This window comes from Pagrus major, chromosome 16 (genome assembly GCF_040436345.1).
Source record: "Pagrus major chromosome 16, Pma_NU_1.0".
NCBI lineage: Eukaryota > Metazoa > Chordata > Actinopteri > Spariformes > Sparidae > Pagrus > Pagrus major.
In genome coordinates this window covers 24,347,709-24,367,271 of record NC_133230.1, presented here as the reverse complement: position 1 = coordinate 24,367,271, position 19,563 = coordinate 24,347,709, and the positions used below count along the sequence as shown (strand labels likewise).

General features: G+C 42.4%; 1 protein-coding gene across 1 annotated transcript in view; it reads left to right on the top strand.

Annotated features, from left to right (window-relative positions):
* LOC141010099 (pleckstrin homology domain-containing family G member 3) overlaps positions 1 to 19,155 on the top strand; it is a 34,286-nt gene extending 15,131 nt beyond the window's left edge. The window contains exons 3-19 of the mRNA XM_073482913.1: positions 4,259 to 4,770; positions 7,426 to 7,526; positions 9,831 to 9,900; positions 9,994 to 10,040; positions 10,132 to 10,282; positions 10,606 to 10,737; positions 11,274 to 11,456; positions 11,671 to 11,763; positions 12,033 to 12,119; positions 12,202 to 12,232; positions 12,454 to 12,555; positions 12,691 to 12,723; positions 13,589 to 13,599; positions 13,937 to 14,311; positions 15,037 to 15,147; positions 16,185 to 17,643; positions 17,759 to 19,155. Coding sequence (XP_073339014.1) covers positions 4,259 to 4,770; positions 7,426 to 7,526; positions 9,831 to 9,900; positions 9,994 to 10,040; positions 10,132 to 10,282; positions 10,606 to 10,737; positions 11,274 to 11,456; positions 11,671 to 11,763; positions 12,033 to 12,119; positions 12,202 to 12,232; positions 12,454 to 12,555; positions 12,691 to 12,723; positions 13,589 to 13,599; positions 13,937 to 14,311; positions 15,037 to 15,147; positions 16,185 to 17,643; positions 17,759 to 18,387 — 4,127 coding nt within the window. The 3' untranslated portion in view covers positions 18,388 to 19,155. The remainder of the gene's footprint in view (positions 1 to 4,258; positions 4,771 to 7,425; positions 7,527 to 9,830; positions 9,901 to 9,993; positions 10,041 to 10,131; positions 10,283 to 10,605; positions 10,738 to 11,273; positions 11,457 to 11,670; positions 11,764 to 12,032; positions 12,120 to 12,201; positions 12,233 to 12,453; positions 12,556 to 12,690; positions 12,724 to 13,588; positions 13,600 to 13,936; positions 14,312 to 15,036; positions 15,148 to 16,184; positions 17,644 to 17,758) is intronic.
* Positions 19,156 to 19,563: the final 408 nt, after the last annotated feature.

Genomic DNA, 19,563 nt, shown 5'->3' with positions numbered 1-19,563 from the left:
CCTTATCTTTGATCAGTCTTAGTTGCTGAAAGGAAAATTGCTTGAATGTGACAAGACATTTATTTTAGTTATGTGCATGCATGTTGTTTTTCCCCTTATTAACCATCAAGGCAATGACTGCTGACACTGCAAAGGCATCTGTACAACTGTACAACCAACAGATGCAAACCAACCCTGACACAAAATAGGACGACCGCAAGAGAGAACACAAATACTTGTATAAAGACAAACGCATAAAAACAGCCTAATCATGCTTTCTTTAAAGCAGCTACAAGGTATTTTAATTTTTGTTTGTTCCGGCGGCCCCTGTGGACAAAAGCGATACGAGCACCACCGCTGTCTCCTGTCTAAAAGATCTTGATCCGGCTAGCTCGTGCATTTGTTTTGGTTGTGAGTGAAAGAAAGTCACAACATATTTTAATTAATATTTTTCTTTTTAAACATAGCTATTTACAGGCTTTATAAAAATGAGGAAATGTATATATTTGTCGCTGAGATAAGATAAGATTAATAACTGTAATATTATGATAGTGAAACAAAGTAAAGTAATCCTATAGCTAAAAGACTGGGTTGCTCAGTGACAGAAATTTGGTTGAGAAGCTTGAGTCATCAACATCCCATCATCGTGTTATGTCTTCGCAATAATAAGCCACCAGCAAGATAAAGCTTGGTAGCAAGGCCAGCGTTAAATGTCATGTTATAAGCCAGTTGTTCTGCTGCGTTTGGCAATACCGAAGTATCCTACAGAGCAGCTTCTTTCCTCAGGCCATTGGACTCCTCAACTCATCCTCAGCACTCGCAATAAAAAAATAGTTTCAATTTCATAATCCTTCCCAGTGGCACGCATTTAGAATTTTATGCAGGTCATATAGAAGTATCACTATTAAATTGAGACTGTTTTAAAACTGGTTAAAATCTCCCTGTAGTAGATTTAAGTGAAATCTTGTATGTGTGTTTTAAAAGGCTAAATTTGATACCAGACACTTTACAGTCCTCCACATCTGACAGTGTGGCACAGCAATGGGCATGGCTCTGCCACTGTGGCTGCAGATCCCTCAGAGATTAGTTATAAATGTCTGCAGATGCTTAAGAGACTCTGTGGCACCGAGCAATAACCGACACTCTGCTTTTACACTGTCTGTATGGTAATGGCTGCTTATTACTCAGTATATTTAGAAAGCATCATAATTGGTAAATAAAGGACAAAGGCATATTCTTCCCTGTCTGTGCACACTTGATGAAGTGGAGGGATCACGAGTCATGTTTGTCCAGAGTGACAGGCAGAATGGAAACACTTTGCACTACATCGCACAGGACTTCGGCTTATCTTAGACCTGCAAGTTGACCAGGTCATTTGCATTCCTCTGCATGGCTTGTTCTGACAAAGTCAGCGAGTGGTCCACTAGCGCTGTTTTCCCCAGAAACATGTGGTGTGTGGTATCAGCCACAGATAATGACTGCCTGTAGAGTCAGTATCTGAAGTGGTCAATCAAAGCTGGGGTAGGAGCTGAGCTGGTGCTGAAGTCAAGTGTAGTCAAGTCCTTAGATAAGTCAGATTGTATTCCTTCACTACAACTGTCAGTTCAGTCATACTTTTCTCATTTTGGCACTAAAGATGTGCATAAGGAGATTTATGTCATGACTCCGAGCGATTATATATTAACTAGCAGAGTCGCAGTGTGGAAACTGTGCAAACATGGTGTTGATTTGTGCTGTTCCTCCCCCTCCCTTTAACTTGGCTCTGACTCCAGTCTGCAGCACAGCAGCTTTTATTATAGAGGGATGTTGGCTGTGAGGAAGAGAAGGAAGGAGGAAGGGAGTTTCACATGCCAGACACGCCAAATCTCAAAACCAAATGTAAAGACAGAAGCGGCAAAGGAAGCGGAGGAAACCTTGTTCTAATTCGTAGTGGTGTAGTGAGGGTAATAGCTCACCGCTACACTCCCTTTACACCATCAACCCTGTGATTTGTCACGGAGCGTAAACAGAGTTTTCTCTCGTGGTCGGCTCCTGCTTACCAGCTCATCCGTTTCTCCCACTGAGGTTTTGCATGGGAACTTGGTGTGGATTGTGGAGCAAGTTGTGCAGCGTAAACGAGACTCTCATGAGCTCAGTACTGACTCATGGAAAGTTTCACGATGCCAGAAGGTGTGTGTGTGTGTGTGTGTGTGTGTGTGTGTGTGTGTGTGTGTGTGTGTGTGTGTGTGTGTGTGTGTGTGTGTGTGTGTGTGTGTGTGTGTGTGTGTGTGTGTGTGTGTGTGTGTATAAAGTGAAAAGCAGTTTCATTCTGCTTGTGAAGTCCATCCTCCAGCTGCATGTCACACTTTTTTTCAAGACCTCATAAATCACTCACTTTGAACACTTCCCATGCTCCCATGTGAAATATTTGTCATGTTTAACATGATTTATTGCAAGGAGAGCCTTCAAAGAATGTTCTCTATAAAACTGTACATGGGAGATAAGTCAAGTGAGGGGTCAGTTTGGTTGCAGAATGATGAAATACCTTTTTCCTGACGACATCAGGTTCGTGTTATCAGCTGTGGGCGGCTGACCAATGATGCACATCTAATGATAAACATATTTAGGTTAAAAGCCTGTCAACACACTGGTGAAAGAGTGGGTATTTCAGGCTCATGACATAAACTACATCTGTGGGCCATCAGCACCAAATTATGCTCTCCATCCCCACTTGGCAATATCACCTGCTTGAGTCATTTCACTTAGTGTTTTTGCTTAATGATGCTTCCTGCCTCGCAGATTTCCAGTTATTAGTCTGAAGTAAAATTACTCGACAAAGCTTCAGTTCTTAAGCTGGTCTAAACGGTTTTGACCCGTCTGACCTGTGAATATTTAAGGAAATGGAGCTCTCTGCAGAGTGGCGGCTCAGTGCTCCGTTCTCACACCGCCATGACTTCATATATTTAGGAAACGTTCATGAGGAAAATTCCCCATTTGGCAGGAAGGATGTGAAAGTGGATATGGCTTCCATTTCTCTTAAATTCAAACTTAGTGCAATAAAGACATATAAACAAAGCTCCTGGCCCCCTCCCCCCATTTTTCTGTTCTCATCAGTTCTCCCCCCCTCTCTGTTTTTCCAACGTTCAGCCTTCAGCAGTCAGGAGAACAAGAGGAAATAGCTGGGTTTTCCACAGAATATGCAGTGTTATAATTTAGGCCATGTCAGTAATGATTTGAGCAAGGCCTTTTACTGTAAACCACTCCCGTGTGTCTCAGTCCAGGCATAGAAACAGAGCTCCCAGGTGTCTTTTATTGATTTCTGGTTAGTAGTCTGTTCAGTGTAGCTCAAATTATATTTATCTGACTATGTCCCTGGACAGTGTTTAAAGAAGTTTTCATTGGTGTTATTTATTCACATGGCAAGAGATGTCATCACAAGACAATATGAAAGTGCATCTGGTTTGTAACAGCCTTATATTACTTAATGTTAACTTTCAGTGCCCTTGACCAAGGAGCACAGTGGCTTCCCACTGCTCCTCAGGGATGGGTTAAATGCAGAGGACAACTTTCCTCACAATGTACTGAGTACGATTGTATTAGGGCTGCAACTAACGATTATTTTCATTTTTGATTAATGTGTATTTTATTTTTTTGATTAAACGATTAGTTGTACGGTCGGTAAAAAGTCAGAAATGTCATAATTATCAGATCAGTGTTTCTCAAAGTCCTCAAATGTCTTGTATTGCGCACAACCCAAACATATATTCAGTTTCCTGCCATAAACAAGTAAAGAAAGCAGAAAATATTCGTATTTAAGATGGAATCAAATAATTTTTACTAAAAAAAAAAGCAAAAATAGATTAATTAATTATTAAAACAGTTGGAGATTAACGTATTAGTTGACAACCAAACAATTAATCGAAGCAGCTTTAGATTCAAACCCTTAATGCAGCTGTACAGAAGCCACCAGTAAGACTGGTTACAGGGTGGCTGTGTAAATAAGATTGATTGCAAAAGAGCAAGGACAGTGAGTTTCCTGCTATAAAATGTAATGAAATTATACCCATGAAACAACAGTTGTGTTAAAGTGATACTCAAACCAAAATTTATCTTTTGACATATGAAACAATTAACCTTTTGGGCCTTGAAAGATGGTCAATACAAGTTTTGTGGTTTCATTGTCAAAGTGAGATGGATAACCAAGTATGTTGACCATACTGCCATAAAATACACTGTTTTACTGTCTGTCTCTCATATCCTGACACCTACCATCTGCCTGTGTCCCTTTTTCCTATCCCAGAATCTCCTCAGTTGTCCTCGCCCCTTTCCAGCAGTGAACATGACCAGACAAACGTCGTCTTGGGCCCAGATTGTTACAACCGGCTATGTGTGGAGCCACTGGACGGAGAGGGTGACCGTCCAGTGAGCCTGGTGTCCACCCTGTCCTCTGGTTCATCCCGCGATAGTCATAGCCTCTTTGGGAGCACCGTAGCCCTTCCTTCCTCCAACACCCCACCCATACCGAGCGAGGAGGACATAGACCTGGAGCTGAGCCCAGCTGAAGGCACAGGAGAGCAGGCAGGGGACCAGAGTCCCACCCTCACATGCTCCAGGGGCCGCTGGCAGGAGCGGAACAACAACAACGCCACCTCCAACAGGAAGGCAAGTGGTGAAATACCTCACATCACCGCCTCGCCTGTTGTCACGGACGCCATGGCGCCAAATCCAAAGCTGACCTATGTGGACCGTGTTGTCATGGAGATCATTGAGACAGAGCGCATGTACGTCAAAGACCTGCGCAGCATCGTGGAGGTGAGTGAATGTCAGGGTTATGCTGACTGACTCAAATTGAATTTTCCGTTACAGTTGGTGTTTTTCACTTGCAGCCAAGTATTCACTGTGAGCCAACCATCTGATGTTATAGAAAGTAAATCATCAGTATTCTGTGTATTTAAAGCACATGTTTGACTTGGATTAATATACAGCTATGACTTCATGTCTGTAGCCTTCTTTGGAGGTGATTTACTGTATTGGCCAACAAGAGCCAACATAGGGGAATTGGACCTAATGGCTGTTGAGAGAAAATAATGTCTACTGTGTTCCAAGCAGCTGTTTGTGGCCACAAATGAGTCTGTTATTTGTTAAATAGTCCACTTGATTTTTCATTTTCTTTTCATGAAAAGGATCCATTTCTGATTTCCTGCTTTCTAAACTAATCAGTCAATTGACAAAAATGCATACCTGACATCTGGCAATCATGTGCTTTGTTTATAGATTTCTAGTTTATTCAGATGAAGGCTGTTGAGCTGTTTATGATCTGGTCATTGTGTTGTATATAAACCACTCTGTGTATTTACAGTGCAGTGAAAGTTAACAGCCTGGAATTATGGACGCCGCTCATATCTGGAGTTCAAACACACAGTCAAACTGGGCCACAGTGCAGGTCTTTCATGGTCAAATTCTTGGGCTTTCTGATCTTGGTCAAAGATTGTTTAAACCTCATCTCACAGATGTGAAGCACTGAAAATGGGCCAGGGATGATTTTACCACTCAACAGAGCACTTACATCTTATCACATGGTCTACCTTTTGTAGTCTGGAAACAACTCTGAGACCAAGAAACCTCTGTGGCCCCTCAGTCTTTCCTGCTGTCAAACAGTCCCCACTGCACTGATGGTAATGTCTTAAACACGTGAGGCATTTCTGAGACCATCTGGCAGTAAACCAGCTAGCACCTCTCCTCACCTTGTCTCCGACTGTGCTGGCGTCTGGCAGTTGCTGTGGGAGGGAGCGCTGCCCGTGTCGCGGCTTGAGTAACGACTTGTGCCTGACAAACACTTCTAGCTATTTCAGTTGACGGGAGTAGCAGCCCAGCCTGGTCTGGCCTCGCTCGCACGGGCCCAACCTAGCCTCAGCTCTTGGGCCCTCCAAGCCAACACAAACACCTCCATCTTTGCACCAATTGGAAAAATAACACAGATGAAAGGATACCGATTGTTTTTTCCATAGGTTGCAGTGTGGGAACACCGTCTAGTGCAGATGTATCTTATGTCCTTTTATGATTAGAGTATGGCTTCCATGAAACTGATCTCAAGCAGCTCATTTTATTTCACGCCAAGCCTTGAATCTCACAGAGATGTGTGAACTCCTTCCTCACTCTGGCATTGTTTTTCCAGCAAACTAATCCAAAGCTTCCAATTGATATTGACACTGAACTCAGGAGCAGCTGTTGAAGCTACGTCCAGGCCTTTAGATCTGATCTATCAAATCTCACTCTTCAACTGTCTATCCATTGCATAAAGATTTGAGAACAGCTGTTTGACTCAGCTGGTCTCGCATGTCTAAATACATCCCCAACACCTGGCCTGAACACACCCATAATAAGCATACTCAACATTGTTGTGAAAAGAATGTGGTCAGTGCTGACAGAATTCAGAGCGTATGATTCAGTATACTTTTTGTTTAAAACTTTTTAATTTGACCTAAAACAGAATAAAACATTCCTGCTTATTCTTAAATAAAGCACGGCTTGAAGCACTATAAAAACACGAGGCTACATATAGTACATAGCATGAAATCTCTTACAGTATGCTGAAGGTCACATGGGGAGTTTTTCTATAGGAGACTATGAGACGCCCTGCTGACTGCATGTCAGCATTGCTCTCACTGCACTGGAATTCTCACATCCATGAGCGGCTGCAGTTCATTCAGGGAAGCGATGTGATGACTCCACTCTTAATCTGGACTGCAGAGTGTGTGTGTCTGTGTATTTGCACCACATCGTCTGGGAGGCTTGGTGTGTGTGTACAAGCTGTTTACTGGTATGCTCTTTATATAGTCGCTGTGTGTGTGCGTGTTTGTCCCACGTCAACTTACTCCTCTACTTGTTTGGAGTTGTTTGTGTGCCACATGAGTGTGTAATTGACCAAGAAGGAGGGCAATCATCCAGATGTTGGCATATTTGGCCACTGTGGGGCTTTTTAAAATATTTTTATCTACTTCTGAATACTCCTGAGGTCCAGGGGGAGTCGGGGTCCTTGAAGGGGAACAGGCTGTGCTGATGTTTATGGTCTGGGTACCACAGATCCTCTACCAGACAGTCACACTGGCTTCTAGTCAGTGGAACAAATCCTTAAAAGGATCCTTGAAAGACCACATTTACTGAGTGTGAATTCATGTAGGGATCCTTCTTTTTTGAAACAGATAACCCTTAAAATCATGATGCAACACTTTTACATTTATTTACATTAGATGACATGTCTTACACTGTAGGGATCACTTGGTCAAATGTACATCACAGAGGATAAAACAGGAACACAACTTGTTTTTCTATATTTATGCTCCCTCTACTGGTAAGAATTTGGAAATGCTTGTATGACACTTGACTCCGTGTGTCACCAAATATTGACAAGACCTCTTTGTGTTACCTCATTATTTTATGCGTAACTCACTCTCACCTGTTTTCCAGGACTACTTGGCCCACATCATTGATATGAGCAACCTCCCCATCCGGCCAGAGCAAGTGTGTGCCCTGTTTGGAAACATAGAGGACATCTATGAGTTCAACAGGTAAGTTACAACCACAAATGCAAACAAACTGAGAAGATATATGTATATATATATTTTTTTTTTTTATACATCTTTTTATTAGGTTTTTCGTTCGCATACAACAACATTTCACTCATACAGTGTATACAAGAAATCTTACAAAAGGTTTAGCCGCTGGTTGTCTTACACAATGTATGTGAAAACAGCAACAAACTTATACTGAGCCGAAACAGCTCCTATGAACCATTATATGTATATATTTTAGATTAAAGGTTAAGCACAGCTATAATCCCCATCCAATTTCTTGTAAAGTATATCTTACTGAAAATGGCCACAACGGTCAAAACTACAAATCACTGAAAAGACACTAATTGCTGAATTTGTGTTTATATACTTTCATAATTATGTAATACAATAGACAATGCAAGAATGAGGAATGTTAAGATTTCAAGACTCCCTGTTGATATCTTCTGACATAAAACAGATGCGATGAGAACCAAAGGGGCGACACACTCTGCAGTAAACACTTTTGCAAACATCTGAAAGCCGAGGAAACGGCAGTGCAGCTAGCTTTACATTTAATCATCTTATGTCAGCAAGTGCTCATTGCTGACCACGCTGCTTGCCAAAACACACATTAACATTCCTCTCTCCTCTCGCAGCGAGGAGCCTCCCTGCTGATGCCAAGGCTATCGTACAGCTCTGAACCGCAAATGGGGATGATTTGATTCTTATTACCTTCTAACGAAATTCTAACCAGCTGTAAAGGAGAGATTTTGACAGATTTTGGCTCCACTTGGCCATATATTGCTCTTTTCTAAGAGATCAGGCTTTTCCTCTTGTCATATTGTACTGGGAGGTGGTGTTTTTTTTAGGTTAGTAATGAAGGCGGTGATACTGTCTTTTATTAGATGGATTAGATTCAACATTATTGTCATTGCACATAGTACAAGTACTGATGCAAGTGCAGAAAAAACAGTGAAGGGTATTTTATGAATAAGCTAAGATAATATACTATGAACAGTATGAACAGATTGAAATGAATACACACATTTACATTACACACGAGTATTGTTTAGGTGGAGAAATACTTGTTTAACCCTTTAAACAGGTGCCACATTTATAGACTGAAACAGAGATGTGCCATTTGCAGGATGCAGCAGATTTTTGTTGCAAGAGAGATCAGTTTCATGGAAATCTGTTCTGTAGTTTTTGTATAATCCTACTAACAAACCAACCAAACAAACAGACACTGGCGAAAACACAATCTCCTTGGCATAGGTATAAATGTCAGCTTTGCATTAACAGTGCCATAATTAACCGAATGACACTTAATGACAAGTCATAAACAGTCATAAAAAAAGACTCGTGGTTATGACGGTATCATATGCACATTACTTCAAATAAAGTCTTACCCAAAAGGACATACTGTACTGTACAGTATGTACAGTAGAAGTCTTGATAACGGTTTACTGACTGTGCTGGCTTCACTGACTCAAGAGGTCTCTGTAAACTTAGTCATTAACTCTCATTTGACGTGAACATTAGTTGATTAATGATAAACAGCCTTTCTTTTATCCAGGAATTTCTATTTCTTTGTTACACTTGACCCATTTCCAGAATAGTGTTACGTAATGTTGACAAAGCAATGACGCGATATGAACAAATATTGACCGAAACAAATTTCGACACCAAGATTTTCTCATTGTGCCACGTACATGTTCACATATTGGCTTGTAGATGGTTTCAGTAAAGCCTCAGTGTATTCAATCTAAGGTATGGAATGCTGTATGATGTATTGTGTTTGATATTTATGTTAACTGAACAGCTTTCATGCAGAGTACGTGTGGTGATTTGTGATGTTTATGTATGTACAGTTGTTTTTTTCCACAGTCACCCTTCCCATCATGTCTCCTTTTTCAGTCATGCACATTGTATTGAGGTGATGACACACCGTGTAAAGCTGGAAAATACCTTATAACTCTCAGGTTTTGGTTTCCCAAGCTCTGAATAAAGCTTGTATTTGATGGGACTGTGGGCATGGAGAAATCCAAGTCAAATGCATGTTCTTTCACGCTCTGTCTGAACATGCCACAAGGCTCTTGGGTTTAACAGTGTATGCTGCCCTCTAGTGGGGATATTTCTTAACAGGGGTCGCATCTCACTCGAGGCAGAAATAGAGGTCACAGAAAAGTATTAATATTGATTTCCAGATCTTCACCACTCATCATTATTCCTTCCTTCTGTTTAGCCTGGACAAATAAATAAGCTTACAAAGTTCATTAACACTCAACTTCCTCTCTGTTGTTTTGTTCTGCATTTCAGTGAGCTGCTGCAGTCCTTAGACATGTGTGAGAATGACCCTGTGGCCATCGCTCGATGCTTTGTATATAAGGTGAGAGGAACCATCCTCCTCAAACAGATGTACAGTGATATCAGATTGTCACAAGATTAAACATGAATGACTGTCTGACTTGTGTTTCCCCAGAGTGAATACTTTGAAATATACACTCAGTATTGCACCAACTACCCCAAGTAAGTAGCTGAAATTGTTTTCATTATATTTAGACTTTATCTTTGAGAGTAAAAATTGACATGATTACTATGATCTTCTGCTGTCCTCCAGCTCAGTGGCAGCACTGACCGACTGCATGAGGAGTAAAACTTTGGCCAAGTTCTTCAGGGATCGGCAGGCTGCTCTGAAGCGCTCCCTCCCTTTGGGCTCCTATCTGCTGAAGCCGGTCCAGAGGATCCTGAAATATCATCTGCTGCTTCAGGTACAGAATGTCCTCAGTGGTCATTGTGTCAAGACGAGTTTTCCTCTCAAGTGACCCTGCAGGCATTGGCAGATTCATGGTTCTGTCATTTATCAGTTATTAACGAGTAGTTAATGTCAACAGTTCAACTAAAGAATGATTTTATCATCTTTGGTTCTTTGATTTGATTGATTATTAAGGTTCTGGAGGCTAAATGCTTTTCAGTATTTTAAAAGGTAAAAGCAACAACATAAAAATCACAAAAATGTTTTATGACACGCATCTTCTTTGTGGAAGGATTTCACTAGTGACTTTGTCTGAATTTGTCCCTAATCTTTTTAAAGGAAATTGCAAAGCACTTCGATTCAGACGAAGAGGGGTATGAGGTCATTCAGGAGGCCATAGACACCATGACTGGAGTGGCCTGGTACATCAACGACATGAAGAGGAAACACGAACACGCTGTCAGAGTGCAGGTGAGATGGAATAACCATGCATGCGTGCCAACATCCACCCTGGTGCCTTTTTTTTTCTTTTTTAAAGGTGTATTTATATCATAACCATGTAGTCCTTACATACAGCACATACTCAGTCAAGGTGCATTTTTCCCCCCTCTCTGCAGACACCTTCTGATTTTCTCATGTACATCTGTTGTCCAGTGCTACTGTTGCGTTTAATGCTCTTCTGGAGGGCACAAAGTATTTTTTTCATCAATTTCCAAGCAGATATTGTCCAAGGCAAATGTGTTAACCTTCTCAATATCAGTATTGACCTACACGCCTTTTCTCAAGGCTAGTTGAGTGTTAAAATGAGGGCTACAGCTTTTTAACGAGTTCCTTAGTTTGAGTCACTGACTCAGTGGCAGCTTCACCCTCCTACTTTTCTTTGTACAAGTATTTAATGCGTATTCCAAATAAAAGCTGACACGTGGTTGACATTTTTACTTCCCTTCATGTCAAAGGAACACGACTGAGAATGTGTGGGGGGTGATTTCTTTACTGTGCATCCGCAGGAGATACAGTCTCTTCTGATCAACTGGAAGGGTCCTGACCTGACCACCTATGGAGAGCTGGTGTTGGAGGGCACCTTTCATGTCCTGCGGGCAAAGAACACCCGTACACTGTTCCTCTTCGAACGGATGCTCCTCATTACCAAGAAAAGAGGGGAACACTATGTCTACAAGATCCACATCTCGGTATGGATTTTTGACATTTTTGACTTGATTAGTGATTTAATGGTTAAAGGATGAGGAGGAGGGGGAGGAGGAGGAGACTGATGATGTTGGTGTATAATAGAAAAGGGAATAAGATGCTATTTCCAGTTAAATGAAACAGGACATATTTTTGATAAGGTAAAAAACTAAACTGGGTGAAGCTACAGCTACATCACTACATTCATTGTGGTTGCAGTGCTCCACTCTGATGCTACTTGACAGCGCAAAAGATCCCCTGCTCTTCAGTGTCATCCATTTCAAGCACCCCAAGCAACCCCATACAGTGCAGGTAAATGTGAACACCGTTGACTGTGACCTTTTCAACACCTGATATTGCTATACTATGTTCTGTACTCTTTAGGTCTTATAATTAATAACATTATTGAGAAAAATACAAGTATTTGATTCTTCTTTTTTTCTAATAACCTATTTTCTGTGTTTTCTCACACACTTAAGAGCCACTCTACCATGTCTCTATTCCCGTATGCATGAGTTTAACTGGCGTATCTTTATTAATGTCAGTGACTCCTTCTAAATGACAAGTACTTGTTGTTCCAGGCCAAGTCAGTAGAAGAGAAGCGTCTCTGGGCCCAGCACATTAAGAGGCTCATCCTTGAGAACCACAACACCATCGTCCCACAGAAGGTAAACATCATTTTTCTTCACTTCTCTTTTCTCAGCTTCTCAAGAATCCTATTTCAACACGCTGTCTTTTTGTTCTTCAAAGGCAAAAGAGGCCATCCTGGACAATTCTAACTGTAAGTGTTACAAATAGAGCGACTGTTTCCACAGCAACCAAAGATGCTCACAAAGCCTGTGCTGCTCACAAAAGATGAGGGTAGTTAATTTTCAGTGGAAAATATGGATGGCTGTTTAATTTACCAGGAAAGACGTAGCCCATAATCCATCTATCTATGTGGAGAAAATTGTTTTTGTAATTGCGGCTCTGAGTGTAATGACAGATCCTTCTGCTGCTCAGATCCAGGGAAGTACCACTACAGTCCTGAGAGGCTCAAGAAAGCAGAGTGCTACAATACTGACGACTTCCATCTTGGAGGGCGAAACGGGAGAAGGAGATCAGGTTCAAGACCCCTTTCTCCATCAATCTATCTATTACGTACCTGAAATATCAATAATTGAAAAATATTGCATGCAGATGATTAATTGTTACTTACACCATGAGTAAGTTATATATTTTTCAATTCTGTCTTTTCAGAGCCTGCAAAACAAATCATAAGGAGCACAAAAGGTTGGTACATTTTAGGGTTATTTATTCATCATTAGTAAATGGTTGGTTAACTGTAAAATTGCCATTTATTAATGATGGTTATTATAGAATGTTCCTGTTTGTTTACATCAGTGTATGATCAGTAAGGTTTTGACAGCCAGAAAGGAAGATTCGGAAAAATTTTGGTCCAAATTCTGAGAGATGTGGCCCAGCAGCCTCACAGCACCCCTACTGACATTATTTAGGGTCTTTTGAGTAAGAGCTGTCCACATCTCAGTGGCTCCTGTGCTTTGTTCTTCTTCAAAGACACCTGGAAAACAGATCAAAAGACATAATGAATTTAATTATATGCCACATCGGTCAAAGGCTTTGTCATAGGCAAGCTCTTTTCAATAGTCAAATTCAGCCTCGCCTTCAGATCTGCGCTTCTTCCTGCTCTGATCTATTCTAATTGGCCATTATGAAAGAGAAAACCTCTGTATTCTTGTCCCCAGTTCGCCTTTGCTCCCAGTCCAGATCAATTTTTCGAACCAATGTAATGAAGAAGCAATTTTCATGTCAACCTTCCCATCTCGGTGAGGGACTAGGTCATCACATCCTGGCTAATTGCATCATGTCCAGTTTGAGCCTCTGAGAGGAAGATGTTTCTAATTGGTATTTATCTAATCACAAGGCCTCCCTTAAGTCTGGGCCAGACTAACTACTGCCTCCCTCAGTCTCTGCTTATGGAGGCAGAGATTGTGTCGCGACCATAATTATGAGATGCATGTGGTATTCCGGTTGTTTTGCCATGTAATATTTGACTCGAGCTTGCTTTTTTTCAGCCTTATTGACGTTCTCATTTGTTTATCTCTCCTCCTCCTCTTTATGTTTGTTCTCCACGCAGCTGTTTTGAAGGTAAGCGTCTGTAGTCTTTTATTAAACCTTGATTGGCTTTTTCATTCTGTCATATGAAAGTACTTTTTTTAGGTCAGTGTGCGCTGGTGAGATATGATTTATCCAGTTTTCACTCAGCAGTTCAAAGTTTTCTGTTATAATTGCAAAAGAACTCAAACCAAAAATAAGAGAGTGCAAACCTAATCTTCCCAGAACATACTTTGACTTAAATCATATCTCACCCAAAGCTAAAGCAGCTTTATGATGATTTCATCCCATTTACAGCCTTGCAATCACAACATGGCTCTAGCACTGGCCTTGCAATAACAAACCACATGTCTATGACTTCACGCTACAGCATGCAGACAGTGAGGGTGCACTGCTGGGGGAGAGGTGCTCCCTTCAGCCAGCCACTAGTGTCAGTACGCTGACCTCCAGTCTAGGCGAGCCCCAGGCTGAGAGGCCATGTGTGGACGATCTAATTCCCAGAAGGGACTCTCTGGAGCAGCTAAGTCCTCCTGACAGTGACCTAAAACTGGGCTCTTCACCCTGTGAGGGGGTACTGGAGCTGGAGGAGGCAAAAGAGGAGGAGGATGAGGAGGAGGGGGAGAGTTACAAGGAAGATGTACTGATGGGAGACGACCAGGTAGCCGACTTTGCCAGCTCAGTGCTGGCAGCCATCTCCTGCTGGCACTATAAAGCCAGGGCTTTGCTTTCTACTCACTTCACAACGGTGAGGGTTTCTGCCACCCACGGGTTCCCCATTTCCTGCTCCATTCCGCAAGCTTTCCAATACTCTCTGCCACTCTTTCTCCCACGCTGGCTCTCGTCCCTCTCCCTCTTTTTTTTTCTAATTTCATAAATAGAACTAACACCTGCTACCATTTGCACTGTGCACATTGAATGCCTCAGGTTGAATTCATGCTATTGAAGTATGCATTGACTGAAGTTTTTCCAAACCACTTTCAGCCAACTCTAAAACAACTTTAAAGTCAGACTTGGTGCATGTGTTTGCCTGCATTACTTTGTTTTGGGGGTTGAAGGTGATCCCACTGTGCATGACTGCATGTTTTCCTCATCCGTGAGTGTGTTTTTCGTAATTGTGGGACATGATTGATGTCGAAGCTTATGCTGTTGAAACCATGCCTGCATTTGCATTCGAACCAGGGGCTTAATGTGCCCTGTTAAATGTTGTTTGACTTCAAAGGTTAATGCAGCCATCTAATAAAATTATCATTATAATAGCAAGAGCTTTGCGCTTTGATAATCATATTTGCCTTTGTCAATAACCTTTTGTCAAGGTTAATTGTTCTACCAGTATTGTTTTATGAATATAGATTAATGTCATTTGAACTGGAAGACTGTGTGAGTGTTTGTTCACTGTGACAGATTCTTCTGCTTCATGCCCCCCTCTGTAGGACGATTTAGAGTACAAACTCTTGCGTTTCGCTCTTTCAGGATGATCAGAACGGAGATCCGGCTGAACTGAAAACAACACAGGCAGAGGAGGTAGAAACTCACAGCCAGGAGGAAAAACATGTGGATGTGAAAGAAACTCTTACCACACAGGTACTCAATAAAGCTTTGAACACACTGATGCTCACATCCATTCATTTCCACACTCATGTACGAGGCCACATACAGCATAACATTTATTCACTGTGTCAAAGAATGTCCATCTATCCTCATGCCCTTCAAAACACTTAGTTTGTTGTTGAGCCTATTTTTAACCATTGTACAGTTTGAATGACATCCTTTTCTGTGCATTTGTTCTAATTAGATAGCCAATGTGCTCAATGCTACATTTATTTTATGTAGGTTCCTATCTAATAGGTGCCCTTTGCCATGAGCACAGAATTTCTCTGAGGCCAATTTTGAATCATGCCTGGAGCTGTATTATTGCCTTGAAATTAAAATGCCTCACACACACACACACATACGCACACACACACACACACACACACACACACACACACACACACACACACACACACACACACACACACACACACACACACACACACACACACACACACAACTGCTGTTCTGTGGTCAGCACTCCCACTGAGAAAGGCAACATTGATTTCGGAGCCAGGTGCTGTCCCTACCTAATTCTCATGGTAACTTTGCGAAACAGCTCCTGTGAGAGTGCTGTTTGTTATTCTCTCTAACCTTATCTCCACCACACAGCTTCAAGCTGCAGTTTTTTGCAATTGCAGGCACTCCAAAAGAGCAGGCACCACCTGGAAACAGATTTAGATAATGGCCAACTAGGGTGACATCAGCACTATGAACACTGTTAGTGCAGCAGACAGGGTGATGTTCACCGTTTTACTCGCTAAGGGAAGTCGTTAGTAGGCAAATGTACAATGTCTCCTTAGTTTATACCACACTTTGATATTTTATACAGAAATAGGTCAGTGTAATAAAACTGGAGCACTCATGAAATAAAAGCCATGCATCATAAACTGTGGATGCTTTAAATTAAACTGCCTAGTTGAATTTCAAAAGGTCCATTAAGACAATGGTGGATGGAGGATGCTTGACATTGTAATATCCCTTTTACTCATTACATCCCACTTAGCTACACTCCTGTCATGTTTCAGGTCAATGAGGAGGAGCTGTGCCCTCCAGACTGTGTCCCTCAACTTAAAAAGAAGAGCGATCAACTGGAGGGGGATGACACCCGACGCTCCGAGCCACCCATCTCCCCTGTGCAACAAGAAGACGACACACCAGAACCTCTGGATACCTCAAGAGAAACTGGAGAAGAAGAAGAAGGGGAGAGTGATTCCTCTGGTCTCCTAGTGGAGGAGACAAGTGTACTGACAAATGGGGAGTTCTCGGAGGAGGAAGAGGAGGTCCTTTCAGGCAGTAAAAGCATCCTACCTTCCTCTGTATTGGACCAGGCAAGTGTGATAGCTGAGCGCTTCATCAGCAGCCTGTCCAGACGGAGCAGTCTGGTTTCGGAGGACTTGGGTTCTGTCGCCTGCCCCTCACCCTCCATAGATAATGATGTCTTTAAAAGCCCCTCAGCTTGCATGGACTTGGAGAAACAGGGCCAAATGTTGGTCAGTTCTTCCCCAGAGCCGCAAGTGACCTCAGCAAACCTCTCAACGACCGCTAATGAACCTACACTGAGCGCTCTCATTGAAGGGGAACGCAGGTCCACTCTGTCCAAACAAGATCGCCTCCTCATCCACAAGATCAGAAGATACTACGAGCACGCAGAGCACCAGGATGCTAACTTCAGCATCAAGCGCAGAGAAAGTCTCTCTTATATCCCAGCTGGTCTGGTCCGACACCTGAGCCGACAACTCAACAGTGGTCCTCAGGAGCAGGCTGTCTCGGTCCACAGGAAAGGCCTCTCTCGGAACCGGCCCACATCCTGGGCTGTGTTTGACCTTCCTGGCTTAGAAAAGAGTCGAAACACTGATGCTCATCAAAAAATGGAACCCCAGAGACCGGTGGAAGCCAAGGCGAGATCGAAGAGCCTCTTGGAAGCCTCTACTACAGAAGAAGAGTTCAGACCCTCAACAGACATGCTTAAGGTTTGGCAAGACATGGAAATGGAGGAGGAGAGCCAGGAGGTCCAGCAGACTGCAGAGGAGAAGCTTAATGACTCAAGATTAGAAGTGATACAGGATATCAGCTCAGACACTTTGGATGTTAAGACCAGTGAGCAAACGCCTCAAACTGTAAAAGACTCTGAGACAAACATCACCTCAGATGGTTCCTCCATCTCATCACCAACCACAACCATTCCAGCAGTGGAGGGGGGATCCAGTCAGGACTCTAAGACCCCCACGTCTCCAGAGAAGAACCATTTCAGCAACGCACATCTACCCAAGATCATTAACTTCCGAGCAAGTATGGAGGAGGACCAGATTCTGCAAGACATGGGAAAGATGAAAAACAAGGTGTTCCAGCTGGCACGTCAGTATAGTCAGCGCATCAAAAATAACAGACCCCTAGCCTGGCAGAGGAACCGAGAAACAGCAAACCAACAGGGCTTCAAGAACATGCCAGCTGTCCAGGAGGAGAACACGCAACAGAGGAAAAAGGGTAAATAGGATGCAAATGATGCAGTGTTGCTTTCTTTTGCAGTAGCCTACCTTTTTTCAGAAAACTCAAAAGCATTTGTTGCAATGTTTTGTCTGTTTTCTGTGTATGTATGCAGGTAAACTCAACCTGAGATTGCCCTTGAACGATCAGACAGTCATCCATGAGGAGCGTTCTCCAAGCCCAGTCCAGACCCCCAGCTCTGGAGCCAGCTCCCAGAGCACCCTCACCTGTCCACAAAGCCCACAGTCAGACACTTTCCACTGGCCTGATGTACAGGAGCTACGCACCAAATACACCTCCCGTTCCCTGAGCTGCACAGTCCCAAACGGGACGCTGGAGTGCTGTACAAACAGGTGTAACGGCTGCTCTCACAAGTATAATAGCTCCTCTGACCTTCACAAAGCTCTGGCAGACTCTTCTACGACACAGTCTGAAACGGACAAGGACTGTCCAGAAACTCAGACCCGACTACAGCCCCTGCTGTGCAGGTGGAGCTCCTTGGACCACATGCTTGGATCTCTATCCCTCCATGAGGTGCAGAACCTTCAGGAACCTGTGAGGACCTTCTACACAGGCAGTCAGGTGTCTCTGATAACAAGAGAAACTAGCAAACTACAAGACGAGGACAAAGTTTTCCAGGAGGGCTCAGACTGTGCTGCAAAGTCTGCTTCTCTGAAGATGACAGAAAGTAATCTCGTGAAAAGCTTACGGGAGAAGTTCCAGAGCTTAAGCACGAGCTCATGAAGCATGTACATTTTTATTATCAGGGACTATCACATGGAAACATCTGCCAGTTACCTCCCATTTTCTGTTTTACCCTCAAAAGAATGCAACTTGTTGCCTGCACATTGTTTTTAACAGAATGACACAGTTACACCATGAAAGGGATGTCACATGTTATTGGTGAGGGCCACGAGGGGACAGCATATTGCTTTTGAAAAGGTGTATTCATTTGTACATTTGGTATTTTTCTGCACTGTAAGATACACGTTTATGTAAAAATATGTATGTAGTTCTCTGTATCAATTGAAGATTAGGTTCTACTTTATGATTATATGCACCTACTTGGTTCCCTCCCTCAGGTGGTGGTTCTTGCTGTACTCACTTTATTATCATTTAACCATGTAAGCTGTCAGCTGGAGTTTCAGGGGAAAGCAAAAAGGAGCTAAAGTCTCATTGACAAGAGAGAAGTCTCTGAGCGTGCACCAAAGAGGGTTTCCTTTTAACATTTGTTGACTTTTAATGCTTGTGGTCACAGCAGTAATTTGGTTCCACGTCTACGGTCGCTGCTTCTAAAACTGTTTTCACATACTGTATCACTGGAGCTTTATTTTTCTCGACAAGTTGTATATTTACTTTAATGTTATTTATGAAGCTGTATATTTGGGAGAGATTGGCCTCATGTAAATACTGACAAGTAGCGACCCTTTTTACTTTTCCATTCCAGAAAATATATTGTTTCATACTTGAAGTTTCCCATATTTTCAATAAAAACAGAAATGGTTAAGTGTCCGTATTGGTCTCCTCTTTACCCTATCATGCATCTCAAATGCTGTACAGTATATTCATCTGTTCTGTGGCCAAGCGGCCACACTAAACTAAGGATGATATTATGACATTGTCCCATACCTTCTCAAACATCCAGTTTAAGGACTTTCCAGGCCCAATTCCCTCAAATTCATGGACCCAACACAGTATAGTTTTAGACAGAGATCAAGGTTAATTAATGTTGCAACACTGAGAGTTTTTATGATGAGAACGAGCAGACTATACAGATGCTCAAAGACAACAATTAAAAAGAAGGGAGAGGCTTTAATGTGTGTGCTGTGTTACAGTGATGGCAGGAAAGTGCCAGACACATGCAGACAGCAGAATGTAATCTATATATACAAGTATCAGAAGAACTTAAATTCCAATTTT